This window comes from Aquarana catesbeiana, linkage group LG11, assembly GCF_042186555.1.
Source record: "Aquarana catesbeiana isolate 2022-GZ linkage group LG11, ASM4218655v1, whole genome shotgun sequence".
Classification (NCBI taxonomy): domain Eukaryota; kingdom Metazoa; phylum Chordata; class Amphibia; order Anura; family Ranidae; genus Aquarana; species Aquarana catesbeiana.
The window spans coordinates 11,798,659-11,817,258 of NC_133334.1; the positions used below are offsets into that span (position 1 = coordinate 11,798,659).

Genomic DNA, 18,600 nt, shown 5'->3' on the forward strand with positions numbered 1-18,600 from the left:
GCCATTCCATGAACGTGCACAATTTTAAAGCGCGACATGTTAGGTATCTATTTCAGTATTTCTCAACTCCTCATGGCGCCCCAACAGGTCATGTTTTCAGGATTTCCACTATTTTGCACAGGTGATTTGATCAGTTTCACTGCCTTAGTAATTACCACACCCGTTTCATCTGGGGGAAATCCTGAAAACATGACCTGTTGGGGCACCTTGAGGAATGGCGTTGAGAAACACTGCTCTATTTTCTCTTTCGTAACATCATCTTTCACATTATACAAAAATTGGGCTAACTTAACTGTTTTCTAGAAAAAAAAGAATGATGATTTTTACATGTAGGAGCGAAGTGCCAGAATAGGCCCGGGGCTGAAAGTGGTTCAATTTATTCCTGAGCAGTCAGGAGTTATAGACATGGAGGCATAACATTGTTTTTCATTCAACCCTCTTCACACTTTATTCTAATTACACAGCCTTCTTATGGATTATAAAGTAATATGAAATGGAAATGTATTTTTACTCCTTTGTATTGTTTTCTAGATGATTTTACTGTATCCAGGATCTCAGGGGATAATTCTATTCCTCATATGAAGAGAACAACTCTAACCTGTCAGATAAAAAATTTCAGACAAAGCGAAATCCAGATAAATGTATATCTGAAAAGACGTGATGAAATAAAAAAACATCTTATGGCCTTCTGGGAATCCACAGACCAGACATCATCCAACAATTCTTCTAATGGCCTATCAATACCTGGAGGCCAGAGGGACAATAATTCTGTTGTCCTGCCTGTACTAGAAGAAGGTTCTGAACGTCCTACAGTGGAAATGAAAGTTGAGATGACAAAATCCTGTAATGGAAATTACAAGTGTCTCTGCTCCATATCTATAACTGTGAATGAGGATACAGATGACAGGGCGCTACTTGTTGTAAAAGTGAAACACGCTACCCTGCAAAGGCCCATCTCTGTATACAGAACTCTGTTTGTGTACAAAAGTAAGTAGTGGTTATGTTGTAGGTACTGAAATTGCATTACACTTAAAAGAGTTCTGTGGTCGCAGCATACACTTAAATTTTATAACATGACCATTGTAATAAGAATACAAACAATACTTATTACTGAAAATCCAATATAGCATTACTTGCTAAATCTTTCTTGTTGTGAGCGCTGCCTGTCTGCTGACCATTTTACTCAACTTTCTGGATTCCCAGCATGCTTTGAATCTTCTCCTCCATTTCTAAGGACTACATATCCCATGGTAGATTGCTGCCTGCAAGCAGTGATTCCTGTACTGACTCCGCCTCCTGAAATTCATCCTCTCAGCATCTCTGTAGATCAGAAGGTGGGGCTCTGTGAAATGTAACATAGCAGTGCCTACCCACAGGGCATAGTGACTCCGTGTCTAGGGTTGCCACCTTTTCATCAAGCCAAACCCAAACACTTTAGTGGCGCACACAGCAAATTTTATTTGCATAGGATTGTAAAAGAACTGGGACACCTTTGGATGCTACAATAAGAGTAGTATTGCAGCGCATGTAGCGTCCGTGATGAACAGTGAGTGTGACAAAATTGTGTTACTAATGGGAGAAGCTTAAGGAGCGTAGTTAAATCAAACATGGTCAGTCTGTACCCCAGTACAGCCCCCCATGTCAGTCTGTACCCCAGTACAGCCCCTCATGTCAGTCTGTACCCCAGTACAGCCCCCCATGTCAGTCTGTACCCCAAAAAAGAGAAAACAAGCAGCGCCAACCTAAGTGCAGTAGTGTTATCACACGTTTTTAATTTTGGTAGAAATGCACTCACTCTGAGTAGGATAAAAGCAGGCACATCATGATAGAGTCCAATGGACAGCAGGATGGACAGCAGGTGGCTTCCAGTGTCTGAGGCTCGAACAGGCAGGGCGCAGGGGGAGATCATCAGGCACCGAAGGCATTGGCCTGATGAAGAAGCACACATGTTCCGAACGCGTGCACACAAATAGCATCATCCGACCGTGACCAGGAACTCCAGGACTGACGCTTTCCCCTGCGCCCTGCCTGTTCGAGCCTGAGTCACTGGAAGCCACCGGCGTCGTCAGACAAAAACACAACAGCGCTAGAAGATCGTCCCCATGGAGCCCTGCTGTCCATTTCTGCTGTCCATCCTGCTGTTCATCCTGCTGGCCATCTTGCTGTCCATCCTGCTGTCCATCCTGCTGGACAATGTGTGATAATACTTCTGCACTTAGGTTGGCGCTGCTGGTTTTCTCTTTTTTGTATTCCTCCTAATGGTGCCGTCTACCCTTCAGCGTGCTGCCTCCTGTATTGTGCCAGTAACTTTTCCCTGTGGTAATACAACCAGGCTACAGATTTTTCCCTTTTTTCAACTGACTGAATCCTCACCAGGAGTCACTTTCTAAATAACTGTCTATTGACTCTCTGCTGCTAAGTTTTAATTGTGTCCTATCCCTGGACATTTTTAACCCCTCCCTCCCATCCTACAAACAATACAGCATTGCTTATAAGTTGACATATACTAGCGCAACAAATCATAGTTTTTTCCAGTCTGTACCCCAGTACATCCCCCCCAGGTCCATCTGACTCCTAGTATATAACCCCCCCAGGTCAGTCTGTCCCCCAGTATAACCCCCCAGGTCAGTCTGTCCCCCAGTATAGAACAGAGAGAAGCACACCGCTCCAAGCAAACTCAGGTCCAGGATGGATCACAGGTGCAAACCTCGGCTCACCACCGTGGAATACGAACAAGACAAGGAATTGGTCACACACTGGAACTCCAAATTATCTCGATGTCATCTTTATTGCCAAAAAAGGGTCAGACAGATACAGGCAATGGTAGACGTTTCACAAGCAATGGCTTGCTTGTTCACAACCAACAAGAACAAGCAAGCTATCGCTTGTGAAACCTCTACCATTGCCTGTATCTGTCTGACCCTTTTTTGACAATAAAGATGACATCGAGATAATTTGGAGTTCCAGTGTGCGACCGATTTCTTGTCTTGTTTGTCCCCCAGTATAACCCCACAGGTCAGTCTGTCCCCCAGTATAACCCCTCCAGGTCAGTCTGTCCCCCAGTATAACCCCTCCAGGTCAGTCTATCCCCCTGTATAACCCCTCAGGTCAGTCTGTCCCCCAGTATAACCCCCCAGGTCAGTTTGTCCCCCAGTATAACCCCCCAGGTCAGTCTGTCCCCCAGTATAACCACCCCAGGTCAGTCTGTCCCCCAGTATAACCCCCCCCAGGTCAGTCTGTCCCCCAGTATAACCCCCCAGGTCAGTCTGTCCCCCAGTATAACCCCTCCAGGTCAGTCTGTCCCCCAGTATAATCCCTCAGGTCAGTCTGTCCCCCAGTATAACCCCCCAGGTCAGTTTGTCCCCCAGTATAGCCCCCCAGGTCAGTCTGTCCCCCAGTATAACCACCCCAGGTCAGTCTGTCCCCCAGTATAACCCCCAGGTCAGTCTGTCCCCCAGTAAAACCCCCCAGTTCAGTCTGTTCCCCAGTATAACCCCCCCAGGTCAGTCTGTCCCCCAGTATAACCCCCTGGGTCAGTCTGTCCCCCAGTATAACCCCTCAGGTCAGTCTGTCCCCCAGTATAACCCCCAGGTCAGTCTGTCCCCCAGTATAACACCCCAGGTCAATCTGTCCCCCAGTATAACCCCCCCAGGCAGGCCCGGACTGGCCAAAGGGGCATGCAGGCCGCTCTATTGACATCATCCCGGCAAAGCAGGTCCGCGCTGTAGCCGTCATTCGGCTATAGCGCAGATCTCAAGTGGATAATCTGTGAAAACATATATACAAAAAACAAAAAAATGCAGCCCTGTGTGATACTGAACCTTACAAATGCAAAGATAGTGCCATAAACAATGAAAATCAATATTGCTAAAAAAATGTAACTATGAACATAAACTTTTTTGTGTGTAACAAGCAAGCTCACACTGAAAGAAATGTAGTATTATTCCTTAACCACTTGCCGACCAGCTGCCGCAGTTGTACTGCGGCAGAATGGCACGGCTGGGTGAAACAACGTTATGTAACATTGCTTCGCCCTGTGGCCACAAGGGGGCACACGCCCCCCCCACTTCTCGATCACCACCGGGCTCCCGCGATCACCGTGGAGACACAGAGAACCCGGAAATGTGTGTGTGTGAACACACAGTTTCCAGTTTTCTGAGAGGAGAAGTGATAGATCGTCTGTTCATACGGAGTATGAACAGTGATCTGTTATCTTCCCTGCACAGTCCCCTCCCCCCTTCAGTTAGAACACTTCCTAGGACACACTTAACCCCTTCACTGCCCCCTAGTGTTTACCCCTTCACTGCCAGTAGCATTTTTACAGTAATCAATGCATTTTTAATCGCACTGATCACTGTATTAATGCCAATGGTCCCAAAAATGTGTCAAAATTGTCCAAAGTGTCCTCCATAATGTCGCAGTCACGATAAAAATTGCAGATCGCCGCCATTACTAGTAAAAAAAAAAAATTAATAATAAAAATGCTATAAAACTATCCCCTATTTTGTAGTCGTTTAACTTTTGCGCAAACCAATCAATAAATGCTTATTGTGATTTTTTTACCAAAAATATGTAGAAGAGTACGTATCAGCCTAAACTGAGGAAAAAAATGTTTTTTTATATATTTTTGGGGGGATATTTATTATAGCAAAAATTAAATAATAATGCGTTTCTTTCAAAATTGGCGCTCTTTTTTTGTTTATAGTGCAAAAAATAAAAACCGCAGAGGTGATCAAATACCACCAAAAGAAAGCTCTTTGTGGGAAAAAAAGGACGTCAATTTTGTTTGGGAGCCACGTCGCACGACCGCGCAATTGTCAGTTAAAGTGGCGCAGTGCCGAATCGCAAAAAGTGCTCTGGTCAGGAAGGGGGTAAAATCTTCCGGGGCTGAAGCGGTTAATATCAAGTGTCCAAAAAAAAGAGATTTTACTCAATTTTCATCAATCCACAGAGACAAATGTGCAAATGCACTATCCAGCCTCTTTCTTGTTTTAAAATTGAGGATAACTTCTGTGGATTTTCCTGTGGGATCCTGCTGAGCCAGTTTCACTTATGCTGCGTACACATGAGCAGACTTTCCGGCATACTTGGTCCGGCGTACCGGATTTCGTCGGACAATTCGATCGTGTGTGGGCTCCAGCGGACTTTTTTTTCTCAAAAGTTTGACGGACCTAGATTTGAAACATGTTTCAAATCTTTCCGACAGACTCGAATCCAGTTGAAAAGTCCGTTCATCTGTATGCTAGTCCGACGGACAAAAACCGACGCTAGGGCAGCTATTGGCTGCTGCCTATCAGATACGAATCCGTCAGATACGAATCTGACGGATTCGTATCTGACGTACGAATCCGTCAGACTTTGGTTGATAGTGTGTAGGCAAGTCCGTTCATTCGGAAAGTCCATTGGAAAGTCCGTCGAAAAGTCCGCCGGACAAAGTCTGCCGTAAAGTCCGGTTGTGTGTACGCGGCATTAGAGCCCAGGAGTGGTTCAGCTTCCTATGTGGACCAAACGTGCGGTCACACTGTTGGAGGTGAGCGCATTCACACTGGGGGGGGGGAGGGGTACGCACGTGTGTAAAGTCACCCTCTTCTGATCAGGAATATCATCACTAGTGTCACTTTTTGGACAGTAATACGTATAATACCCCGATTTGCACTTTTGTCTCTGTGGATTGATGAAAATTTGGAGAGAAATCTACTTTTTTGGACACTTGATTGTTACAAAAAAAAATAATAATAATATTTTTTTTATGTTCATAGTTACATTTTTTTTTTTTAGCAATATTGATTTTCATCGTTTATGGCACTATCTTTACATTTGTAAGGTTCAGTATCACACAGCGCTGCATTTTTTTTTTTGTTTTTTGTAAGGTTTGTACAGTGATTGGATTTGGGGCCAAAGGGATAGTTCAGAGTCCAGGACCTAACACCCTGATATATATAAAAAAAAATGTATTTATCAGTTTAGGCCAATATGCATTATTTTACATCATTTTGGCAATAAAAATCACAATAGGCGTATATTGATTGGTTTGCGTAAAAGATATAGCATCTATAAACTATGGGATATATTTATGGATTTTTTTTTTTTATTGTTTGTACTGGTAATGGCAGCGATCTGCGATTTTTAGCAGGACTGCGAGATTGTGAAGGTTTTTTTATCCTAAAGCATAGAATGCACCTTCTGCCTTTACAACCACTTTAAACTGACCCCGGTGCTGCTGGGCAGTTTATTGGGATCGCTGTGTTGATGTGGGCATTGGGTGGTTGGGCTAAAATATGCAGATATATAAAAATGAATACACATAATTAACCACTTCAGCCTCGGACCATTTGGCTGGCAAAAGACCAGAGCACTTTTTGCGATTCGGCACTGCGTCACTTTAACTGACAATTGCGCGGTCGTTCAACGTGGCTCCCAAACAAAATTGACGTCCTTTTTTCTGACAAATAGAGATTTCTTTTGGTGGTATTTGATCACCTCTGCGGTTTTTTATATTTTGCGCTATAAACAAAAAAAGAGCGAAAATTTTGAAAAAAATGCATTATTTTTTACTTTTTGCTATAATAAATATCCCCAAAAAATATATAAAAACATTTTTTTTTTTCCTCATTTTAGGCCGATACGTATTCTTCTACATATTTTTGGTAAAAAAAAAAAAAATCGCAATAAGCGTTTATTGATTGGTTTATGCAAAAGTTATAGTGTCTACAAAATGGGGGATAGCTTTATGGCATTTTTATTAATATTTTTTTTTTACTAGTAAAGGCGGCGATCAGCGATTTTTATCGTGACTGTGACATTATGGTGGACAGACAGGACACTTTTGCCATTATTTTGGGACCATTCACATTTATACAGTGAACAGTGCAATTAAAAATGCATTGATTACTGTGTAAATGTGACGGGCGGTGAAGGGGTTAACCAGGAGGGGGAGCCGTGGGGGTTAAGTGTGTCCTAGGGAGTGATTCTAACTGTGGGGGGATGGGCTATGCGTGACACGACACTGATCACCACTCCCGATCACAGGGAGCTGTGATCAGTGTCAGTGTGATTAGGCAGGACGGGGAAATGCCTGTTTACATCAGCATTTCCCCGTTCTTCCTCTCCGTGAGACGATCGCAGGACATCAAGTCCACGGGACCCGCGATCACACTCACGGAGCTCACGGAGGACGTGCATGCGTGCCCACAAGCCGCATCTTAAAGGACAACATACAGGTACATTAATATGCCTGTACGTGCCCTTCTGCCGACGTATATCGGTGTGAGCCGGTCGGCAAGCGGTTAAGAATATCTTCTAAAAATGATGTCTAATTTCAATGTATTCCTGATCAGTCCAGAGTCATAGACATGGAGACATTGCTTTTCATTTACCCCTTTTCACACTTTATTCTGTTTCTTCTGATATACAAGTACACGTCCTTCTTATGGTGTATAGAGGTATATAAAAATGGAAATGTATTTTACGTCTTCTCATTGTTTTCTAGGTGATCTTATTGTATCTGAGATCCCAGGTGATCAATATATTCCTCATATGAAGAGAACAACTCTAACCTGTCAGATAACAAGTTCCAGACTAAAAGAAATCCAAATAAATGTATATCTGAGAACAACCACTAACATGAAAAAAACTCTTATGGCCTCCTGGAAACCCAAAGACCGGACATCATCCAATTATCCTTCTAATGACTTATCAACAGCCGGAGGCCAGAAGGACAATAATCCAGATGTCCTGTCTGTGCTGGAAGAAGGTGCCGATCGCCGTACAGTGTTACCTGTGGAAATGAAAGCTGAAATAACAAAATCCTGGTTTGGAGTAGACAAGTGTCTCTGCTTCATTACTATAACCCTGAATGCAGATATAGATATCAGGGCACTGCTTGAAGTAGAAGTGGAACACACTTCCTTAATACGGCCCACCTCTGTACACAAAATTCTGAATGTGTACAAAAGTAAGTAGTGGTTATACAGTAGGTACTAAGAAAATGTTTTACATTTAAAGTTCTGTGGTCACAGCATACACTTAAAGGAGATCTGAGGTTGCAGCATACACTTTCATGTTATAACATCAGCATTGTAATAACAATACAAACAATAGTTATAATTGACAATCTAATATAAAACGTATTTGAAACATCTCCATTCATGTTGTGGGTGCTGCCTGTCTGTGATTCCTCTACTGACTCCGCCCCCTGAAGCTCCTCCTCTCAGCACCTATGTAGTTCAGAAGGTGGGGCTCTGTGAAATGTGTGACACAGCAGTGCACAAAGGAAATAAATGTGTGGGAATCTTCACAAAGTAAGGGTTTTTATTTTTTTTTTACATTTAATTTTTATTGGAAAATGTTCAAATATAAACAGTACAAAGTAGCAAAGAGTGACTACAAGAAAATAGAATATGAACAACAATGAGAAAGTTTACATCTGGTACATACAGTATATCTTTCATAATAACAAACATCAGGAATGCAAGTATTGTTGATTAGGAAATTACAATCAGGTGTGTAATGATGCATACTTAACAAACATCCTATAACAAGGATGTTCAAAATAACAAATTACCCATATATACTTAAGAATAAGCCGACCCAAATATACGCCGAGGCACCTAATTTTACCACAAAAAAACTGGGAAAATGTATTGACTTGAGTATAAGCCTAGGGTGAGAAATGCGTAGCTACAGTAAGTGGAAAAGAGGATCAACAATGCCCATTTGCAGCCCCACTGTGCCCATCTGCAGCCTCACTGTGCCCATCTGCAGCCTCACTGTGCCCATTTGCAGCCTCACTGTGCCCATCTGCAGCCTCACTGTGCCCATCTGCAGCCTCACTGTGCCCATCTGCAGCCTCACTGTGCCCATCTGCAGCCTCACTGTGCCCATCTGCAGCCTCACTGTGCCCATGTACCTTTGATCCGCTGTGTCAGTCTTGATGAGGAGGGAGGGGATTTGCACCTGATTATGCTTTGTACATTGCACCCTCTCAAATGATTCTCAGCAGGGTTGTATGCAGGATTAATCACTTGAGACAGACATTACAGGAAGTCCATGCTGTCCACTGTAACAAAGCCCCGCCTCCTGCTCGTCCATGATAGAGGAAACACTGATTCAGTTTCCCAGCATTGTTATCAGTGTTCTGTTTATCACGGATGAGGAGGAGGCAGGGCTTTGTTACACTGGACAGTGTGGAACAGTTAGGACAGACCCTCACTCTAGTATAAGCCGAGGGGGACTTTTTCAGCATAAAAAAAAACTATGCTGAAAAAGTCGACTTATACTCAAGTATAGACGGTAATTGACTTTTTGAGGTGGCAGAAAAAGACTGGTATAAAGAGAAAGAGGTTTACATGGTGTGATAAAAATGGGCGTATGAAGGCATATTATATCTTGATAAAATACAGTGGGGTCAATTCACTAAATGTAATATATATATATATATATATATATAGTCACATGACAATTTTTTTTGAAAATATTGCATGAGGTAATAAAAGAATCAATTCATCAAAGTATAAAGAAAATGCATGAGGTTCTAAGGGGAGATGTAGATAACCAGTAAGGGTGGCTCCAACTACTTATCCAACCAGTAATAAGACATGAGCACAAAACAGCAAATTAAGGAGCGCTCCCAGCCCCGTGGAAGTCAATAGAGTCACAAGCCCAGGAATAGATAAAATCAAAAATCAGGAGTGCCAAGACTGCTACATCCCCAAGCCAGTGGAGAGGAGAAACGCATAATCCCAAAAGCTGAAGGATGACACAGGATCCCGGACCCCACAGTAGGTTACACCGCCCAGGAGCCAGGACAGTGGGGTCTGGGATCCTGTGTCATCCTTCAGCTTTTGGGATTATGCCTTTCTCCTCTCCACTGGCTTGGGAATGTAGCAGTCTTGGCACTCCTGCATGCCATGCTTTTTAAAGAGGAAGTAAACTCTTATTGTTTACTTACTTATAATAAGGCTTACCTATAGGTACTGTAGATATCTTCTAAACTTGCACTGTTTAGGAGATATTCAGAGTGCATGCAGCCGATGACGTCATTGGCGTATGCGCTCCGAAGGTCCGGCTTACCGTGCTGGACCTTTAGAGCCAGTGCCGTAAACGGCGGCTCCCACATGCATGCATAGGAGTGACATCATCGCGCCTCCGGCCACTCACAGCGCCGAAGCCCATGAACCAAGAAGAAACAGCGAGGAAGAGGTCAGCCATCTCAGCGGTGTGCGGTCGCTGCTGGAGGGCTTTGAAAGTATTTGATAATGAGCCATTATTCCTTTCTCTTGCAGGTTTTTATTTTTTCTCCCCAGGGTTTACAACCTCTAACTTTTTATTGAAGTGATTTTTTATTTGTATGACTTCTACAGGGCTGGGAACACTTTGTTATTTTGAATTCAAATGAAAATATCAAATGTGAGGTAAATACTGCACATTTGTTAAAAGGGTTGTAAAGGTTTGTGTTTTTTCACCTTAATGCATCCTATGCATTAAAGTGAAAAAACACCTGGCTGTCACGGGCCCCCCAGCGCCCATTTTACTTACCTGAGCCCGTTCACCTGCTGTACATGTCCCCTGGCGTCCTCTTCTCCATGGGGTCTCAGTTTTAATTGGATAGACTGATAGCAGCGCAGCCATTGGCTCCCGCTGATGTCAATCAAATCCAATGATGCTGCAGCGGGGAGGGGGGGCAGGACCAAGTCCGGCATTCTGTGTCTATGGACGCCGAGTGTATGACATGGGAGCGCGCCTGCAAGGTAACCCCCTCGGGAGAGAGCTTCCCAGAGGGGATTAGCTATTGCGGGGAGGAGCCGCGAGAGCCACAGTGGGACTCGCTGAAGTCGCACTGTACTCTTATACCAAGTGGTTCAGGTTTTTTTTAATTTTATCAAACAAATTTTATCAAACAAACAATCTTAACAAAAGTCAGATTTTGGCTGCAGCTAGGGGGCATCTAGGAGCCCTTAACTACCGAGTTTGAAGTTTGGGGGATCTATGGTTGCAAATGGGCACAGTGAGGCTGTGAATGGGCATTGTTTACCCTCTTCTCCAATTACAGTAGCTGCACATTTCTCACCCTAGGCTTATACTCAACAAGTTTTCCCAGTTTTTTGTGGCAAAATTATATATATATATATATATATATATATATATATATAGCACCCTCTACTTAGGTAGGTGCTAGAGGTGAGATTTCTTGTGAGAGCAAGAACATTTAGGCAAGCCTGTTTGTTTTGATCTGTGTGGATTGGGAGTGGCTCAGAGAGTAGGCTGGTGACTCACAGACAGCATCATTCCACTGTCACCTCCCTTTTCCTTCTAGAGGATTCTAGAAGAAAGGCAGAGAAGAGAGGTGGAGCTGTCTGGGGTGTCTCAGGAAGCCCTGACCAATCCCCAATTAGGATTGGCAGGGGGCAGGTCTCCTTGATATACTCAGGGTCAGCCCAGCTGGGGAGGAGTTGTCGTGTGGAAGAACTGAGGATGGAGTACTAGGCTGTTGGGGCCTTTGGGGACACTCCCCATTATGGGTGGGGGGGTGACCTTGGGCCTGGGACTCGGTGTAGGACAGATCCCTTCAATAACGCATGAAGGATCTGAACAGGAGGCACAGAAGAGTCATAGAGGTCAGCAGGACCTAGTACTGCCGGGCAAGTCTTCAGGAGGGGACCATCGGTTTTCAGACAGGAGGGCTGGTGAGTGACATGTGCTATCGGGAGGACTGAGAGGAAACAGTCAAGGCTGGGTGTGGAGCCAATGAGGATTGCTATGTCACGGGCAGTGGAGTCTGGCAGCTGCAGCCTGGAAGGCTGGCAGGCCTGACTGGGAGCAGTAGTCCATCTGTTAGGATGGCTAGCACCAATAGACTTTTCATATTTCTGCTACACTATAGGGGCCCGCAGTCCCTGCCTAAAAAGGGCAATTACTGGGGCCTGGCTGAGCCAGTATCAGGCCTCACCATGTGCTAGCTGCTTCTTCAGTAAAGGATTGGGCAGGAAGAAGAGAGAGAGAGAGAGATAGTCTGCAAGCAAGTGTTGTGCAGGAGGAGTTTGGAGTAGTGTCATGTACAAAGAGTGTCCGTAGTTCTGTCCCAAAGTTTTTGTTCTAAAATTCCACTCAGCATCTCATACATTCCCATCCCTATCCAAGTTCAAATCCCTAAATAAAAACACAAAAAAACAAACAAAAACAAGCACGTGGACTGTTCATTGTCTCCAAGGTGATTGGGAAGTGAATGTGGGGCTGGGTACCACTACACATATAATATATTACACACACACACACACACACATACATACACACATACAGTATATTACACATGCAAAATACATATCCTAAATGCACATGTTGTCCGGTATTTTTTGTGCCGGCAAATGTCTCCCAATAGGGATGAGCCGAACACCCCCCGGTTCGGTTCGCACCAGAACCTGCGAATGGACCGAAAGTTCGCACGAACGTTAGAACCCCATTGACGTCTATGGGACTCGAACGTTCGAAATCAAAAGTGCTCATTTTAAAGGCTAATTTGCATGGTATTGTCCTAAAAAGGGTTTGGGGACCCGGGTCCTACCCCAGGGGACATGTATCAATGCAAAAAAAAGTTTTAAAAACGGCAGTTTTTTCGGGAGCAGTGATTTTAATGATGCTTAAAGTAAAAAAAAAAAAAGTGAAATATTCCTTTAAATATCGTACCTGAGGGGTGTCTATAGTATGCCTGTAAAGTGACGCGTGTTTCCCGTGTTTAGAACAGTCCCTGCACCAAATGTCATTTTTAAAGGAAAAAATCTCATTTAAAACTGCTTGCGGGTTTAATGTAATGTCGGGTCCTGGCAATATGGATGAAAATCAGTGAGACAAACGGCATGGGTACCCCCCAGTCCATTACCAGGCCCTTTGGGTCTTGTATGGATATTAAGGGGAACTCCGCACCCAAATTAAAATAAGGAAAGGTGTGGGGCCACCAGGCCCTATATATTCTGAACAGCAGTATACAGGCTGTAGGTTTGTTGTTAAGTAGAATCTCTTCGTAATTTTGAACGGGTACATTTTTAACGTGTTTAGCTCCAGCCAAAAAATCTTTTTTAAGCTTTTTGGAAAACATAGGGAAGGGTTATCACCCCTGTGACATTTGTTTTGCTGTCTTTCCTCCTCTTCAGAAGATTTCACCTCACTTTTTGTCCCAATGGATTGGAAAGCATCAGTGGAAAGGAGAAATGTTTTTCCCATATTAACTCTTACAGGAGAGAATTTCCCTTCCTAGGGGTAGATTTATTCTCACTTCCTGTTGTCTCCTTCCGTTTGCAAGTAGGAGTCGTTTGTAAGTTAGTTGTTTGAAAGTAGGGTCCTGCCCTATATACTCAGCAGAAATTTGGGCCTTAGGTGTTGCTGTGGCCACAACACTGTAAGCCCTCTGCTGTGAAATATTAGATCAAGAATTGTAATTACATGCCCCTGTTGAACAGGAGCTGAAAAATTAGGCCTTAGGCACTGGTGCTGGTGCCACAACACTGCAACCCCTCACAGACACTCTAGTTGGAATGCAGGAACGAGCCCTGCTGCAAAGTATTGCATCAAAAATTGTAATTACATGCCCCTGTTAAACAAGGGCTGAAAAATTGGGCCTTAGGTACTGGTGCTGGTGCCACAACACTGCAACCCCTCACAGACACTCTAGTTGGAATGCAGGAACGAGCCCTGCTGCAAAGTATTACATTAAATCGTAATTACACGCCCCTGTTAAACAGGGGCTGAAAAATTGTGCCTTAGGCACTGGTGGTGGCACCCAGAACCAAAAATGTTCTTACAAGCTATCAGCGTGATGATTGAGGAGGAAGAGGATAATTACTCAGGGATAGTCACTCAGCATCAGCATAGGCAGTCTTTGAAGGGATCTGAGATTTCAAAAAAAATTATTTGGTTACATCAGCATCAGGTGTTTGGTAGCTGGTGGTGATCCAAGACTCATTCATTTTTATGAAGGTCAGTCAATCGACCGAGTCAGTGGACAGACGCACCCTGTGATCGGTTACCACGCCTCCAGCAGCACTGAATGTGCGTTCCGAAAGAACGCTGGATGCAGGACAGGCCAGTAGCTCAATTGCATACTGTGCAAGCTCTGGCCAGTGATCCATCCTCAAGACCCAGTAACCCAGAGGATTTTCGGTGGGAAAGGTGTCCAAGTCTGATCTTGCCCCTAGGTATTCCTGCACCATGTAAAACAGACGCTGGCGATGGTTGCTGGAACCGATCATACCTTGGGGCTGCGGACCAAAAAATTGTCTGAACGCATCGGTCAGACGGCCACCTTCTCCACCGCTCCTTCTTTGACTGACCGAAGCCTCAGCAACACGTTGTCCAGAAACAGGAGTTTGTAACCTCCCAGTCTCTGGGAACGCGTTGCACAGACCTTTCTGCAAGGCCTCCCGAAGATATTTCATCCTCTGCTCCCTCTGCGATGGCAAGATAAGGTCCGCAACCTTACCCTTGTAACGTGGATCAAGGAGGGTTGCCAGCCAGTATTGGTCCTTCTCCTTGATACCACGAATACGAGGATCCTTACGCAGGCTTTGCAGGATCAGGGAGGCCATGCAGCGTAGGTTTGCTGAGGCATTCGGTCCGGAGTCCTCTGGGTCACTAAGGACGACATGGTCCGCAGCCACCTCCTCCCAGCCACGTACAAGTCCATGTGTTTCTTGGGACTGATCCCTTAAAGACTGCTGCTGATGCTGAGTGCCAGGCTCCACCTCCATACTGACACAATCTTCCTCCTCCTCCTCCTCCTCCTCTTCCTCCTCGTCCTCTTCCTGTGTGATCGGCGGGCACGCAGGAACACTGTCTGGATAAAGGGGGCCTTGAGAGCTAAGGAAGTCCTCCTCTTCCTGCCTCTGTTCTGCCTCAAGTGCCCTGTCCATTATTCCACGCAGCGTGTGCTCCAACAGGTGGACAAGGGGGACAGTGTCACTGATGCATGCACTGTCACTGCTCACCATCCTCGTGGCCTCCTCAAATGGTGACAGGACAGTGCATGCATCCCTGATCATGGCCCACTGGCGTGGGGAAAAAAAAACAAGCTCCCCTGACCCTGTCCTGGTGCCATAGTCGCACAGGTACTCATTGATGGCCCTCTGCTGCGTGTGCAGCCGCTGCAGCATGGCCAACGTTGAGTTCCACCTGGTGGGCATGTCACAGATTAGGCGGTTCTTGGGCAGGTTAAACTCCTTTTGGAGGTCCGTCAGCTGAGCACTGGCATTATATGACCGGCGGAAATGCACACAGACTTTCCTGGCCTGCCTCAGGACATCCTGTAAGCCCGGGTACCTGCCCAAGAACCGCTGCACCACCAAGTTAAGGACGTGAGCCAAACAGGGCACATGGGTCATTTGTCCCTGTCGGAGGGCAGAGAGGAGGTTGGTGCCATTGTCGCAAACCACCATTCCTGCCTTAAGTTGGCGTGGCGTCAACCACCTCTGAACCTGCCCCTGCAGAGCTGACAGAACCTCTGCCCCAGTGTGGCTCCTGTCCCCCAAGCACACCAGCTCAAGCACCGCATGGCATCTTTTGGCCTGCGTACTTGCGTAGCCCCTTGAATGACTACGGAGCACCGCTGGTTCCGAGGAAGAGGCCATGGAGGAAGAAGAAGAGGAGGGGGTGGAGGAGAGAGGTGTGTCACAATCATTAGCATTTTGGAGGCGTGGTGGTGGAACAACCTCCAACACTACTGCACCTTGTCCTGCATCCTTCCCAGCTGCCAGCAGAGTCACCCAATGCGCCGTGAAACTTAGGTAACGTCCCTGTCCATGCCTGCTGGACCATGAGTCAGCGGTAATATGCACCTTACCGCTGACCGCCCTGTCCAGCGAGGCATGGACATTGCCTTCCACATGCTGGTAGAGAGCCGGAATCGCCTTCCGTGAGAAAAAGTGGCGTTTGGGTACCTGCCACTGAGGAACCGCACATTCCACAAACTCACGGAAGGGGGCAGAGTCTACCAACTGAAAAGGCAGCAGTTGAAGTGCTAGCAATTTTGCCAAGCTAGCATTCAACCGTTGGGCATGTGGATGGCTGGGAGCAAACTTCTTTCGGCGGTGCAGCAGCTGGGGCAGGGAAATTTGCCTGGTACAATCTGACGTCGGTGTACCAAAATCAGATTGCCCACAAGTACGTGGCTGTGACACACCTAATTCTACACCTTCATTCCTCTCAGTGCAGGTCTCAGAGAGGACTGAAGGTCTAGTGGGGTTGGAAATCTCAGCTGATGAGGAGCAAGCAGAGGTCCTCTTTGTTCTTTGGTGTGGGTCTTTTAGATACGCTTGCCAACAAACTGCATGGCAGGTCAACATATGTCTGGTCAAGCATGTGGTACCCAAGCGGGAGATGTTTTGGCCACGCGAGATACGCTTGAGACATATGTTGCAAATAGCAGCGGTGCGATCTGATGCACTCGTCTCAAAAAAGGCCCACACCAAAGAACTTTTTGAATAACGCGCAGAGACTGCAGCGCCCTGCACATGTGGAGCTTTGGGGTGTGATGCAGTCAATGTGCTGCCCTTAGGCTGGCCCCTGGAGGGCATCCTGCCTCGTTGGTGATGTGCCGCCTCCTCCTCCTCCTCCTCTCTCCTATCAGGCACCCACGTTGAGTCAGTGACCTCATCATCCCCTCCCTCCTCATCACTGGAGCAAACCTGGCAGTATGCTGCAGCAGGGGGAGCATGACTGCCAGATTGCTGTCCTTCTTGGGCACCCCCTCTGTCCGTGCTCGTGTTACTGCCTTCATCGAGCTCAGTATCATCATCAGAGCCTTCCAAACGCTGGGCATCCTCCTGGAGCATGTACCCAACACTGTGGTCAAACAGTTCGAGGGACTCCTCAGGAGGACATGGTGGGGCTAGGGAAGGAGTCACTGATGACATTGAGCCGAGGGAAGAGGCCGCTGCTTTGCCAGACAAAGTACCCTGGGCATGGGTGAGAGAGGATGAGGAGGATGAGGACGGCTTGGTCATCCACTCGACCAAGTCTTCCGCATATTGCGGCTCAACATGGCCAGCTGCCGAAAAAAAGGCCAAGCGTGTCCCATGGCCACGTGCTGATGAGGATGCACCATCTCCACGACCAGCACTAGACACAGAGCCTGCTTGCCCTCTCTTATTGGCTTGTGACTGTCTGCCTCTCCTTCTTGGCCTTCCAGACATACTAATGGCCTGTAGCTGCACTAAGCTGGGATATATATATATATATATATATATATATATATATATATATATGTACTGATACTGCAGCTAGCAAAATCAACTGCCTGCCTGTAGTATGAGAACACCACCAACCTTCTACAGGTAGCTTTAGCTGAACACTGTGAGGTGGACGCACCCCACTAACTTGTAGGTTTAGCAGAACACTGTGAGCAGGACGCACTGCACTAACTGTAAATAGTCTAGCTGCCTGACTGTGGTATTAGTAGGATCAAAAGAACACCAGCAATTTTCTTCAGGTAGCTGTATTTACTGTAACAAGACAAGCCTGCCTGTCAGTAAGAAGATAACAGAAACGGATCTAGCTGAACACTGTGAGCAGGACGCACCCCACTAGCTTGTAGGTTTAGCTGAACACTGTGAGGTGGACGCACCCCACTAACTTGTAGGTTTAGCTGAACACTGTGAGCAGGACGCACCCCACTAACTTGTAGGTTTAGCAGAACACTGTGAGCAGGACGCACTGCACTAACTGTAAATAGTCTAGCTGTCTGACTGTGGTACTAATAGGATCAAAAGAACATCAGTAATTTTCTTTAAAATACTGTAACAAGACAAGCCTGCCTGTCAGTAAGAAGATAACAGGAATGGATCTAGCTGAACACTGTGAGCAGGACGCACCCCACTAGCTTGTAGGTTTAGCTGAACACTGTGAGGTGGACGCACCCCACTAACTTGTAGGTTTAGCTGAACACTGTGAGCAGGACGCACCCCACTAACTTGTAGGTTTAGTTGAACACTGTGAGCAGGACGCACCCCACTAACTTGTAGGTTTAGCTGAACACTGTGAGGTGGACGCACCCCACTAACTTGTAGGTTTAGCTGAACACTGTGAGCAGGACGCACCCCACTAACTTGTAGGTTTAGCAGAACACTGTGAGCAGGACGCACTGCACTAACTGTAAATAGTCTAGCTGCCTGACTGTGGTACTAATAGGATCAAAAGAACACCAGCAATTGTCTTCACGTAGCTTTATTTACTGTAAAAAGACAAGCCTGCCTGTCAGTAAGAAGATAACAGGAACGGATCTAGCTGAACACTGTGAGCAGGACGCACCCCACTAGCTTGTAGGTTTAGCTGAACACTGTGAGGTGGACGCACCCCACTAACTTGTAGGTTTAGCTGAACACTGTGAGCAGGACGCACCCCACTAACTTGTAGGTTTAGCAGAACACTGTGAGCAGGACGCACTGCACTAACTGTAAATAGTCTAGCTGCCTGACTGTGGTACTAATAGGATCAAAAGAACACCAGCAATTTTCTTCAGGTAGCTGTATTTACTGTAACAAGACAAGCCTGCCTGTCAGTAAGAAGATAACAGAAACGGATCTAGCTGAACACTGTGAGCAGGACGCACCCCACTAG

General features: G+C 45.9%; 1 protein-coding gene across 1 annotated transcript in view; it reads left to right on the forward strand.

Annotated features, from left to right (window-relative positions):
* Positions 1 to 568: 568 nt before the first annotated feature.
* Positions 569 to 18,600, forward strand: part of LOC141112935 (uncharacterized) — a 40,697-nt gene continuing 22,665 nt past the window's right edge. The window contains exons 1-2 of the mRNA XM_073606037.1: positions 569 to 987; positions 7,490 to 7,954. Coding sequence (XP_073462138.1) covers positions 579 to 987; positions 7,490 to 7,954 — 874 coding nt within the window. The 5' untranslated portion in view covers positions 569 to 578. The remainder of the gene's footprint in view (positions 988 to 7,489; positions 7,955 to 18,600) is intronic.